The following is a 13,712-nucleotide window of genomic DNA, read 5'->3' as shown; positions in this document are numbered from 1 at the left end:
TTAAAGTATAAATTAAGGAGATAACTTGAAACTTATACATTTTTATGTAAAAGACAATGTATTTATAGGGAAATTATTGTATACTCTCGAAGTACCATAAATGCGTACTCCCTCCTCTCATATGAATAGTGGGTCTCACTAATTAAATTCATGGTGAGACATACCATTTATGTGAGAGAGCGGAGTTCACATTTATGGTACTTCGGAAGTACCTAATAATTTTTTGTATTTATATATATTTTAAGAGAGATGCTATGTCTACAACAATTTTACAACAAATCACAGGTGGTTAGTTGTTATTGCTTCAAACTTGAAACTAACACTAAGATTACTTTTTTGTTCCAACAATAACAACCAGTAACAACTTGTCACTTAAGATTTGTTGTAAAAATGTTGAAGACATATCATTTCTCATATTTTAAAGCCAAAGTTGAGAGAAAATTTAATTAGATTCCAAATTATATTTTAATTGTGAGCTAATTTGTGCCATGTGTCCACTTAAGTTTTTTAATCTTTGTGTTAAGTGAGTTAATGAGTGCAAAATACTAAGAACCCAATAGTAATGAACTAAAAAAAAACCAATCATATCTACTCAACAAAAATCATCACACATTCTATCTTATTGAAACTTAGAATAAAAATGATTATAAGTAGTATTTAACTTAGACAAGAATTTTAATATGCATCTAATTACGTTTATTTTTTTCTTTCTAATAGTTCGATTAATTATGTATATTTTTATGACAAAAAATGTGTTCAATTATTTCTAAATTATTTATGCATGAGTTACAAGTTAGCTAAATTGATGGCAATGTGAAACAATGAAAGTAATATTGTGTGTGCAAATCACTTAAAGTCATATCTACAATTGTAATTAAAAAGAAGAAGAAGAAGAAGAAGAAGAAGAAGATTGCTTCCATGCATTACTCACATATAATAACTGGGGTTTGGCTTACCTTTAGCAATTTTTTAACTGAACATGTCTTTTGTTTTAAGAATAATGCTAGAGATACAAACTATTTCACAATTTTTTTTACAAACTGCTGATATGGTGAATAATTATTGGTAAATAAAAAAGTAATATTAATGGTATGCCTATATGAGAATCAATAAAAGATTGTTCACAGGGGCTAGGATTCAAGTTTTCAAGAGGAAGCTTTACACACATATATACTTAGATTAGACTAAAGTAGAATTTCTATCTTGTATATATATATATAAAAAAAAAGATTGTTCACATCAACAGTTTGTAAAATTATTGTAAAATAGTTTATGACTGTAGTATTACTCTTGTTTTAAATATACAATGGCAAGTGGTAGTGAGTTTTAAACTTTTAATCTTCATATTTTATTTAGTAAGTGAATGATGTAGTAGTCTCTCATTAAAACAAAATGAAATTTCTTTTAAAAAAGTATTGGAGGCAAGCCAAACCTAAATATCTAAGCAAAACTGGGGTAGCTTTGTAACTGATTCTCCATTAGATTCAACCTCGTAATTATATAATATCTATACTATTATTTAAAGGGTTTCACCTATTTGGATTCATCATTTTTTAGTTCAAAAATACCTTTATACCACTAAGTTTAAGCAGAAATAAAATTAAATGACAAAATGGTAAAAATGCAAATCTAATTCCCATTCAAACATTATCTAAAAAATAGGGTCATTTTCCTGATAATTTTCAAATGAATTTATTTACTTATCAATTAGATTTTCAAAAAAAAAAAAATTATATATATAAAATGAAAAAAATACAACTTTTTTTTTTTTACAAAATAAAACCACTAAAAGAAAAAGTCTCATTGCACGCTCTTCGCGCATGTAACGAGGCTAGTACAATATTACCTTTTCAAGGAAGAATTAAATTTAACCATTTACTAAAAAAAAAGAAAAAGAAGCAAGCATGGTCATTTACAAGCAATTGAATTTTAATTGGAAAACTAAGTACAACACTTGACATGAGTTTTACTTTAATCCAAAACTAGGAAAGAATGTTTAAGAAAAAAAGATGCTTCAACCGCAGAGACCAGAACCGTAAAAGAATACGACCAACTTCCAACTGAAAACTACCTACCAACCCCTTAACCTTCTCTCTCTGCCAGTCCTTATTCAATATTCACGCCTCTCTCTCTCTCTCTCTCTCTCTCTCTGTCACAATCACAAATAAGAAAATTGAATATCTAAAGAAGAAACCCCACAATACTGAAATAACTAAAAGAAGAAAAACCCAAAAAAAAAAAAAAAAAAAAAATAAGAAACCCCACAATACTGAAATAACTAAAAGAAGAAAAACCCAAAAAAAAAAAAAAAAAAAAAACAGAGAATAATAAGAAGATCCAAAAAGCACAAGCACGACTATTTATAACATCTTTGTACCAAACAAACACAAAGCTTTGGTTTTAAACAAAGCTTTGGTTTCAAACAAAGTTGGTCACGTTTCCTTTACCTTCTCTTCCTTCATCTAACCCCCCACCTAAACCAACTTCTTTGCTTTTACAACTGCCCACAAAACAAAACCCCATATTTATTTTTTAATTTTAAACCCAGAATTCTTGGAGTTTCTTTTCCCTTGAATTTTCAGGTCTGTCTCTCTGTTTTCTCTGATTCTTGGTATTCAGTGTTTGGTTTCCCAGAAAGTGAAAGAAAAAAGGAATCTTTATAGAATTGGGTGCTTCATTTTCATGGGAAATTTTGGCAATTTGGGTTCTTTTGCTTAGCTTTGTTTTTATGGCAACAAAAGAGAAGGGAGGTTTTCCCTTTTGGGATTATATTTGATTGTTTCATCTGGTTGTTGAGTTATTGGTTGGATTTTTTAGTATAAAGCTATAATAAAGTTAGTTGTAAAAGCCTAGGCTAACAATGAATATATGTTTGGGGATTTTAATTTCTACTTAGAATTGAGCTTTGGTTGTGTTCCTATGTATTTAATTATTTTGGCATAGATGATAATATTATGTTGGCCTGACCTGCTTGTGTATCATGTCATTCACAGACGGTTGAATGTCTTTCTCTTTTCTTGTTTATGTGACATTTTGATGTTTTGTTATTTATTGATTTTATAACATCTACCATCCTTCATGTTTATGGGGTTCCATAAGAGCAACACAATCACTAGCATATATTTTCATAGCCTTCTGTATTCTGGAATTTCTTCTGATTGTAGAAGTAGAAGATATTATTTATTCAAATTTCACTAATGCATTTTCCGCATTTAGCAGTTTTGACACCTGTTTATTTGAACTCAAAAGGTTTCATAGCTTTTGGTGGCTTGATAATGGTCTACTGGGTTGATGTACATTCTTGTACTTTGCTTCTTTCTGCCTATACATTAGATTACAGAGCGTTGTTTGTATTTGTTTCCGTTGGTATTTGGTAGCATGTTCAAATTTTGAATCCTTTTTCTTTTGCGTGATGAATCTAAATTGAAATGAATAAAATATGTACTTTGGATGATATACTGGAGTTTTCCTGGAGAGGCAGACATACTGTGCTTAAGTTTTTTAAAGTATGTAGTTGAGTTCAAGAGTAAAATTGTTTTCAATAATTTTTTTGTCGTACTAATTGAATGACCTTTTTTTTTTAAGTTGAGGCAATGGTTCATTATATACTGTTAATCCATGTTTGCACCTGAGGTCTTACATAAGTGTTCATTGCAAAGCACTTACATTTATTTTGCATTCATTTCAGTTTCGCTTTTTTGCATCCGTTTCAACCATGTCAAGTTTGGAGGAACCCCTTGGTGTTGACAAGTTGCCAAGCATGAGTACTATTGATAGGATTCAGAGGTTCTCATCTGGTGCTTGCCGGCCAAGAGCAGAGGATGTGGGAATGGGGAACTGCTGGATTGAAGGAAGGAGTTGCAGCTCATCCAACAGTTGCAAGTGAGTAAAATTTCATATATTTGTGCTATTTGTCCTAACAGTGCCTAAACCATCTTTGTTGTTTAAATTTACATCATACAATTCCCTTTTCTCCCTATACGCATAAGATAGATGTATGAATGTATGTGTTACATTGCTTCTTTTCTTAGTTTTGTTAGCATAGCCTAGCTAAATGAGAAATTGTGTTCACACCCTGGTGGAATGGGTTTCAAATTCTGGTCAAAGTGCCAAGCAGAGATTTATTGCCAAAGAGGATACCATACTCGTACTGAAACAATTTATATCGAGATTTTCCTTTTATCATCTACTTTGAGTGCTAAAAGTAATAGCCTTTTATTATTTCCTTCAAATATATGCTTTCATATATTAAAAGGAAAAGAAGAGGCGGCTGCAATGCCCCTTATCTTTTAGTTTATCTCTTTCGGAAGACAATTGAAATGCACAATTTAAACACTTACATAAAGGAAATATCAGAATATCTTGGAACTTTCATTTCTAGATAAGGATTAAAACTATTTTTCATGCAATCATTTCGAGGGCCAATAGCTTACTGCTCCTAATCATTTCTTGCCATTTCTATACCTCTTTTGCATAGGGCTAATTTTTGGATACATCAGCCATTTATATTATTGATATAATAATTATTACATTGGTTTACTTCCTAATTTTAATTAAATAATTTCACAACCTAAACCTCTATCCATTTGCAGTGAAGATTATGAAAACTATTCAAGGGAGGCATTCCCATGGAAAAGACACACAAGAGACGTGTCTCAAGGTGACTCCCTCAACAAAAGGTCTTTGAGCTTAGGCCGAAATACCTTGGTCTTTAGGAATGTTTGTGATTCATGGTACGTTCCAGACCATCAATACAACTCTAATGGCAATCACCAAGACATACGACAGATGACAAATAAGGTGATTTGATTTATGGATTGAACTTTTTGTGTCTGTAATTTGTCTTTATATGAATATTACTGTAATAATACTTTGTTTGATATGTAGAATTCTCTTTCCTGAGATGATAAAATTGTTCTTTTGTCATGGTGTGGGTATTTATCCATGTCTCCATAATATAGGGGAATTTTCCCCTCCTTTTCCTCTCATACTTCTTTTAGTTCACAATTCTATTTTTCTATTTTTCAGATTGTCAATAACTTATTTGCATTGTTCTCACTCTGATCTTTCATTGATTAATGCAGTTTTTGAAAGGTATACCAAATTTCGTAAAGATAGTAGAAGTTGGTCCAAGAGATGGATTACAAAATGAGAAGAATCTTGTATCTACTGCTGTAAAGGTCGAATTGATTCAGAGACTAGTATCTTCTGGACTGTCAGTTGTTGAGGCTACAAGTTTTGTATCTCCTAAATGGGTACCTCAGGTAACATTGTTTACTATTTCATGTTCACATTGTAAATTTGATTCTATCTTATTGTACTAAAGCTTTATAAGTTAGGTTTTTGTCGGAATATTTTGACATAGAGAAGCTGATAACTGCAACCAGTTTTTGTAAATTTGCCATCAATATATCATCCCTTGATATGCTTATATTGATATTTTCCCTATATATTATTCTTGTAAAGGCATTAGAATTGGATACTAATTTTGAAGGCTGACTGATGACACCACATAGTTGGGATGAAAGTTATGGAGGTTGACCACTGACAATGTTTTTCTTTCAGAATTTGTGGATTGTGTTGTAGCTGCATGTATTATATGGGTTGTTTCAGAATTTAACATCTTGCTATGCTGTTGGGAGTTGGAACAAATAGAACAAGTGAACTTGTATTTTCGCATTACAGAGATATAATGGCCATATTTCTTGAGGAACCTTTTCAAAAATTCAAGCTGGTATAGAGTGGCACATAGAAATATCCTTATCGATAAACTAGAGGAAATCTCTTTTACATTTGAATTGGCACTTGTATAGAAAAAAAAAAAAAAAAAAACAAAATCGGGAGCAAAAAGTGAAAAGGAAAATTCGAAGGGATATTACATGTGATTCGATAATAGTTTTTAGCAGCAACCCTTAGTAACTCAGAACTATCTTGAACAATCTTCCCTATTCAAGTGGGAAAAAAAATGTCGGGCCACATTTTGAACCTGGTAAGTGCTACTTAAATTTTGTCTAGTTTTATTTAACACTTTCAAGTGGAAAAAAAAAGCTTTATTTAAAATCTCAGCAACTATGCTCTTTAAGGTTAGTCTGGCTAGGTTCTATATTATTGAGTCAGAAAGCATCAAGAAAAACAAATACTAAAAATGGATGATATTGGATAGTAAGTTTATATGTAAAATAAAAGAATGGAAGAGTTTGGCACGTGTGCTTCCCTGTCAGACTATTATCTTGTCTGCATAATTGCAAATGGAAGAGTAACATATTTCGTGATCTTTTGGAGGCACATGTGAGCAATGAACCAAAACCTTTTATGACTTCCATTTGTGGGGTTCACCATGCAGCAATCTGTAATAGTAATTGGCCATACCTTTAACAGCTCCTTTGAAGCATGTAATTTAAAGCATGGATCAGTCATTCTTCTTTTGGCTTGAGATGTGTACCATTGGATTTAGAGGGATGTTTAGCAGTTATCTGTATAAAACCTTTTCAATTGATTGCTGCTACTTGTTAGACCAGTGAGTCTGTCTGTGAGTTTGATGCATCTCTACATCCTTGTGAAAATTTGAACATGCTTGAAGTTGGTGATAAACCAAGTGAAACACTTTGAACCTTTATTCTTTGTCCTAATTACTGAATTCTTTTTGGATTTTGAGCTTTTAGAATATTTCCTTGGAAGAATTGAACACGTCATTCTTTATTTTTATGGTTTTGCCTGATCAATGTATGCATATGAGACAGCATTCATAACAGTCTTGGAGGTAGCTTGAAAGTTGCCTTGTTATTCTACTCTTTTATGAGGAATGAAATCTAGTGTTAATGGGCATGAAATCTAGATACATTATGGTATAATATGCTGAGATAACCTTTTTTGAGGAGTTACACCAAGTAGAAGTTGGTTGGTGAACAAATAGATATGACAACAAACTTTTTTCTGTTAGCTAATTGACTGACCAAGATCTTGCTTCCTTGGAAAGTACTGTTGGTTTTTCCATTCACATCCTATTAGAGACACAACCACGGCTGCTATGATTGAAGGAATTTTAGATCACATCTGCTTAGAAACCATTTGAAATGTTCTGGTTTAAGATTGTTATGTTTTGTAGTTCAGTGACCTAATAGAAACTAACCTGAAAATTGAAGGGTCAATTGCCATGGTGCATTCAGAGGTTGAATGCTTATCAGAAAACACTCCTCCCCCACTCAAAAAAATGAGAGAATATTAGAGTTTTATGGGCACTGTACTTTTGTATGTTCCTGTCTCTGATCAAGAATTCATCTTCTCATGGAAATTTTTTGTTTTTCCCATTAGAGAATAAGGATCTCTGGTGAAAGGAAAATTATAATTCATAAACCTTCTGTATTTTCAAGAATATTCTATAGTATTTTACTTCAACTGTATCAATGGTTGTGAATTGATTGGTTCTGAAAAATAAACTGCGTCATGGTCATGAATTGAATTTTTGTGACAAATTTTGATTGTTTTATAATTACATGCTCATTGTCACTGAATAAGCAGGTTCATTTAGATTTTCAATCTGAAAGTTGATTGTCTTTATGGTTTGTGGACCATTTCACTTATTCTTTTATAGAATGTTCTGAATGTTTAATTCTTAATTTTTTGTCAAATGTGCTTTGTTCTTACTCTCATTGTAACTGAAGATCCTACTTTAATATTCTTTGATTACCTTCTCAGCTAGCAGATGCCAAGGATGTAATGGCGGCAGTTTGTAAATTGGACGGTGCTAGATTTCCTGTTCTGACTCCTAACTTAAAAGTGGGTAATCTGGAAAAACAACAATAGTTCAATAAATGGCATAATATTCTGATGGAGATTCTCTGAACTGCTTCATCTTCTTCTTCCAGGGCTTTGAAGCTGCTGTTGCAGCTGGTGCGAAGGAAGTAGCAGTATTTGCCTCAGCTTCTGAGTCATTTTCAAAGTCAAACATCAATTGTAGCATTGAAGAGAGTCTTGTACGTTATCGTGCTGTTACTCGTGCTGCTAAAGAGCTCTCAATTCCTGTTCGTGGGTATGTCTTATTTTTCTGTTCCCATTGAATCTCTCTCTCTTTGCCTCTCTGTACACGTGCGAATGCGTAATGTTTACCAGTTGTCTCATCTTCCTGTTTATAAGCCACAGCTAACATAAGTTGGTTATTTATATTTCCAATGGTCTTTTGACCAAATGGCATCTCCTCTCATAAATAAGTGTTTCATTGGATCAATTCTGTATGGGTGTGTGAGTTGGTTATTTGTTCTAGATTAATCTCTCCGGGAAGGATTTTAATGTCAGTGCTCTGCTGTTTCTTCCATACACTTGACACTGCCCATTTTGGCTTTGCTGAAACTATGTTATTTAGGGAAGAAAAAAAATGTTGTTATGCAGTGTCAGCTACTCCCTATTAAAGCATGGGCATGAATGACTGGTATCTAATGCTATATTACCTTCTTTCTAGATGTGCTTCTGTTTCACAAGAAATCTCCAATTTAGGATATATTATTTTGGGGACCTATTAATTTATTTCCCATTATCCCCTTGACTATCACTTCCGCATTTCCACCTGCTCTTATATATATACATGATTGTGGCTTTCTTTTACATTTTGTTCACTTTATCTTTACACAGTAGTTGGCTACAGAATATATGTTCCATGTCGTAACGTGTATATAAAGACCAGGAAAGAGAAACAAATGGCTTTGATTTGTGACTAATAGCCTACACGCATTGTGGCACTGGTTTGGTCTTTGACCCCTTTGTAGCATCTGATACACATTACTTTCGGAAACTTCAATATATGTAAATTGTGATGTAACCATGCTGGACATGACATGACAAGAATGTATTTGTGATATATATCAAATAGGCCTCTTGGTCAGACTGCATGTCCAGCAGGCCTGTTCAACAAAAGGAGAAGAATGAATTTCTATTTCAATTTACTGTAGATTGCTTCAGTAACAGCTTTATAATGTTTCCATTTGTGTAGATCATTTTATACAATAGAGACCCAGTACAATATATATGCCTTATGTTAGCCTAGGGTATGGAACAGTATTTTCTTCAGTTCTCTATTGGTTTCAAGAATAAAATTAGACATTGCATATAGAGTTCAAATTATGGATTCTATGTACTAGTACATGTTGCTTACCATGACCTCTCCCAGACCTTGCAAAAGTGGGAGCTTTGTTCATTGGGTAAGACATTTTTTAATGTACTATTATATGTTTACATCATTATTCTTTTAGGTGGGCTGCATGTGTTAATGCTTCTTTTGAAAATAAACATTATGTTTTATAATATTTAAGTGGCTCTGAGATGAACGAGTTCGAATTGAACTTTGATAGGTATGTATCGTGTGTAGTTGGCTGTCCAGTAGAAGGAGCAATCCCTCCTTCAAAAGTAGCATATGTGGCAAAGGAACTGTATGACATGGGTTGCTTTGAAATTTCCCTTGGTGACACAATTGGAGTTGGTACGCCAGGTAAATGTTTTTACAGACTTCTCTTCTGTATGAAAAGATATGTTTGGTTCCATTAGAAGTGATTATTGAGCAAGTTTGCTCTTGCAACTCGCTTCAAGTTGCTAGAAATTTCAGGACTCAGAAGGATTTAAAAAAAATAAAATTTTTTAGGCATCATACTTTGGAGAAGGTTGCATCACGCAGTCCAAAAACAAAGTTTCATATATTTAAAATTTTAGAAAACATATTCTTTATTGAATATAAAGCATTACTTCCATATAAGTAGATGATTAATATCTATTCATAGCCATACTTGGACTTCTTGTAACCCTAATAAGAGTTAGACCCCTTGTACTTTTACTACTAAACCTAAACTATATAACTAAAGTAATATTAAACCTAAAATAAGACTGAATGGACCATTAGTGCAGCACATGTCTAGAACCAGAAAATTACACAATTGCCTGACTCTTAAAAAAAAAAAAAAAAAAAAAAAATTAAAGAAACTTGACCTGAAACTAATTAACGCTAAAAGACATAATTAACATGAATTTCATACATCCAAAAATATTTTTGGGATCCCCCTCCCTTCCACCTTTGCAATGCTCCACTACTTGCAGTGCTTGAAATTCTGGTTAGTGGAATTGATTATTGGATCCTTTAAATGCTCATTTATAATGGTTTTACTAAGAGATATTTGAATCTCTTTAGGGCCTTTTAAGAATATATTTCCTCATGTCAATCTTCCATCTTGGCATTTCCTATGCTAAACATTTTAGTATTTGTCAATCATCTCACATATCCTTCTCTTTTCTTTCTTCTGTTCTCTTTACCGATCTATGTAAAAACAGATCAGTTAAAAGAGTGCCAATACAAAGAGTGCCTTGACTTTATCAATTTTATTTAGATTAGCAATTCCCTTTTCCATCTCCCTCTCCCATGGAGTATTGAACTTGGATTGTCCACTGGTCTCTCTTTCGTATCTCTAACCATTTATCTTTCATGATCTCTCATTAATACTCCCAAGTTTATGTGAAAATTATTTTGGTACTCTTTGTTTAGTCATTGGTTTCCTTTACTTTATAGTGACTCTTGCATTATGCTGTTTTAGTACTTCCAATATTCTTAGGGGATTTTTTTTTTCTTATTTCATTAATTTAGCAGTTTTTCTTACTCACCAACTTAATCACCTAGGCTACAGCATCATATACCACTAGGTTCTATCTTGATTATATTCTTCTACAGCTTCTTAACTTCAAATTGAGTTAATTCCTTCAGGTTAATCTTGTATCAGCGGAACAGGTTCTATCTTGATTATATTCTTCTACAGCTTCTTAACTTCAAATTGAGTTAATTCCTTCAGGTTAATCTTGTATCAGCGGAACATCAAGTCATATACTTAAGTACATCATGTAGTATTTGTTAGTAATTATATAGAAAACCTTTTCATTATTATTATTATTAATGTCTCCAAACTGTTTGTTGCTCACCTTTGATGCTCTAAAATATTGTTCACCTTGTCATTATTATTATTGCGGATTCATCTAATGCTGGGTTCATTGTAAATACCAGCCCTCCAATCCCCTTATTTCGTTTGCAACCAGAAAAAAGAAAAAGAGAGAGAGAGAATCCAAGTGTTCACTTATATTAAAATTAGAAAGTTTTCTATGTTCCTTCTGCCACTCTTTCCCACCATGATTAGATATTCTGACTAATGCCTTAGATTTAGCTTCCCTTGTTTTATAGTTTGGTTTCCTCATTTTCTATACAATTTCCATGATTTGTAGTGCTCATTACCATCACAACTTTCGCATTACAGCTTAAATGCCTACAAATGGTGGTCCCTTCTCTTCCAATCTCCTGGAAACTATTCCAAATTATTACAAACAAATATAGTTGCTGTAACTTTACATCACCTTAATTCTATTTCTCTCAATTGCCTTTCATTAGTATAATTATCTTTCCCACTTATATAAATAATCAGTTTCTTTTTACTGTTAGTTTATTCCCTTCATTTTTCATTTTACAAGTTCGGGACCTGGTATGGGACCATCTCTCTCTCTCTCTCTCTCCCCTCATTACACAATAAAGTTAACAAAAATTATTTATTGCACTTTGAGCTTATTCTTACAATGTTTTCCAATGATAATAAGAGGTATTAGTGCATTATTTAATGCTTTTGATAGAATATAGAAAGAACGGCATTTAATTACACAGTGCAGTTGTTCTTCACTAGGCACATAATGATTATTCAACGTTGAGGGTTTGGTAGCTGACTTTTTTCTTCAATACGTTTGTTGTGGGCTAAAAAAGTCTTAACTTTTAGGCTTGTATAAGTATTTATCTATTTTTAATCTCTTCTTCCTGTTTTCTTTGGTATAGGGACTGTTGTTCCCATGCTTGAAGCTGTAATGGCTGTTGTTCCCGTTGAAAAGCTTGCTGTTCACTTCCACGACACTTATGGGCAATCTCTTCCAAATATTCTTATATCCCTCCAAGTAAGCCATCAATTTACCAGATCTAATTGTGCCTGGTATTGGTGGCAGGCACTTGACTATGACCTCTGTTCTGGGTGAAGCAGTTTGAAACCCATATTAGTTGGCTTTCACCTAAGGTTTTGATTTGAAGAAATGATTCTATGATCACTTAATTCAGGACAGAATGCCTTTGGAGTATAATATTTTAGCATTTATGCCTCAGCAGCTTTTCATGTGAATGAATGGTCTTAAGTGTCCACGACATGACATGTATTTAGTTAAGGAAGTAAAAATAGAAGAGGGGTTTCACTTAGGACTCCAGCAGTCCAGCTGCAGTTTTTATGCTTAAACCAGGGAAACTTTCATATTGTTGCAAATCTGATAATTTATTCAGTGAACTTATATGATTTGTTTCTCAACAGATGGGGATAAGCACGCTGGATTCCTCTATTGCTGGTCTTGGTGGGTGTCCATATGCTAAAGGAGCTTCGGGGAACGTTGCCACAGAGGATGTCGTGTACATGCTTAATGGTCTAGGTGTAAAAACAAATGTGGATCTGGCTAAGCTCATGTTGGCCGGGGATTTCATCAGCAAGCATTTGAGTCGCCCATCTGGTTCAAAGACTGCCACTGCTTTGAACCGAGTAACAGCCGATGTCTCTAAGATGTAACAAATTACAGGTAAAATATATACTCATATATTTAAAGCAAGGCAAAAAAAGAACCGGTCATGTATCCAAGAGAAGATTTCATAGTTACATCTTACATGGCATGATTGCTCTGTGTAATGCCTTGTTTTAGGAATAAAAAAAAAACCGGTCATGTATCCAATAATTATTGTTTTGGGAACAAGGAAGCATTATTTTTCAATATCTGCCAATCTCACGCAGAAATTGCCTATAGCAGTGAATAGAAAGTGTACCATCTTTATTGTCTTAAACTCAATCTGAGAGAAGGAAAATCAAGCATATAATACTTATTTGTTCCCCACTTTTGTTGTTGCCACTAAAAATCATTTAAACATAAACTTATACCACGTTAGGTATTCATATAAACTTGAGCTATAGTTTGTGTTGTGCATATAATTGCATGAGTACGAGATTTGAACCCGAGCATTGGGAACAATTGCACTTGCCACTCATTTCCTTCATTTTCTGTCAGTATGATTAGGAAAATCAGTAGTAAAGAACATTGAAACACTTAGATGTGTTGGCATAAAAGAAATATCAAACTTTATATGGATTGAAATCCTTGAAGGTGTGAAACTAAGCAGGAGTCATACCGCCTTTTATGCTTCTATACTAAATTTATAAACTTTATGCTTTTTATTTACCATTTATTATTGTTATTAGTTCTTTTTATTAGTTAGTGGCCTCAAAGAGGCGGGAGAGGAGAGTTGAACCATTGACTGTTGCTATTGTTGAGTTAGTAACTATGTGGTCTATTTGTTCTAATGGAATTCATGGAGAATAAAAGTAATAAATGCAGCAAAAAACATTCGCATACTAATTGATTCAAACAGCCACTCCTAATAATGCTGGACAGTTAGTTAAGGGAAATTGTCCTCAATGCAAAATGCACAATGCCTCGAATGCAACTACTTAAACAAGTGCTTCTAATCAATATTGGCTGCACTTCCTTATAAATCAGGTTAAGGTTTCGATTGGATACCTTTTGAACGTTTTATCTGAATCCAACCTTCTGTTACATTTAAACGAGAATTTTACTTAGGAACATCAGTCATCAATACCTCACCAAGTAAAAAGACTTTGAAAAAT

The 13,712-nt window shown here is 33.0% G+C and overlaps 1 protein-coding gene across 1 annotated transcript; it reads left to right on the top strand.

Annotated features, from left to right (window-relative positions):
* Positions 1-2,472: 2,472 nt before the first annotated feature.
* Positions 2,473-12,924, top strand: LOC112035800 (hydroxymethylglutaryl-CoA lyase, mitochondrial). The gene is made up of 9 exons (XM_024068633.2): positions 2,473-2,582; positions 3,689-3,882; positions 4,593-4,800; positions 5,085-5,264; positions 7,696-7,776; positions 7,866-8,029; positions 9,342-9,478; positions 11,840-11,955; positions 12,357-12,924. Exons 2-9 carry the CDS (start codon positions 3,716-3,718, stop codon positions 12,603-12,605), a joined length of 1,302 nt encoding a protein of 433 aa, XP_023924401.1. The 5' UTR covers positions 2,473-2,582; positions 3,689-3,715; the 3' UTR covers positions 12,606-12,924.
* The last annotated feature ends 788 nt before the right edge of the window (positions 12,925-13,712 follow it).

The sequence above is a fragment of the Quercus suber genome, unplaced genomic scaffold (assembly GCF_002906115.3).
Source record: "Quercus suber isolate HL8 unplaced genomic scaffold, Cork oak 2.0 scaffold_441, whole genome shotgun sequence".
Taxonomy (NCBI): Eukaryota; Viridiplantae; Streptophyta; class Magnoliopsida; order Fagales; family Fagaceae; genus Quercus; species Quercus suber.
The sequence above is the reverse complement of the archived record's forward strand: the minus strand, read 5'-3'. Positions and strand labels throughout refer to the sequence as shown.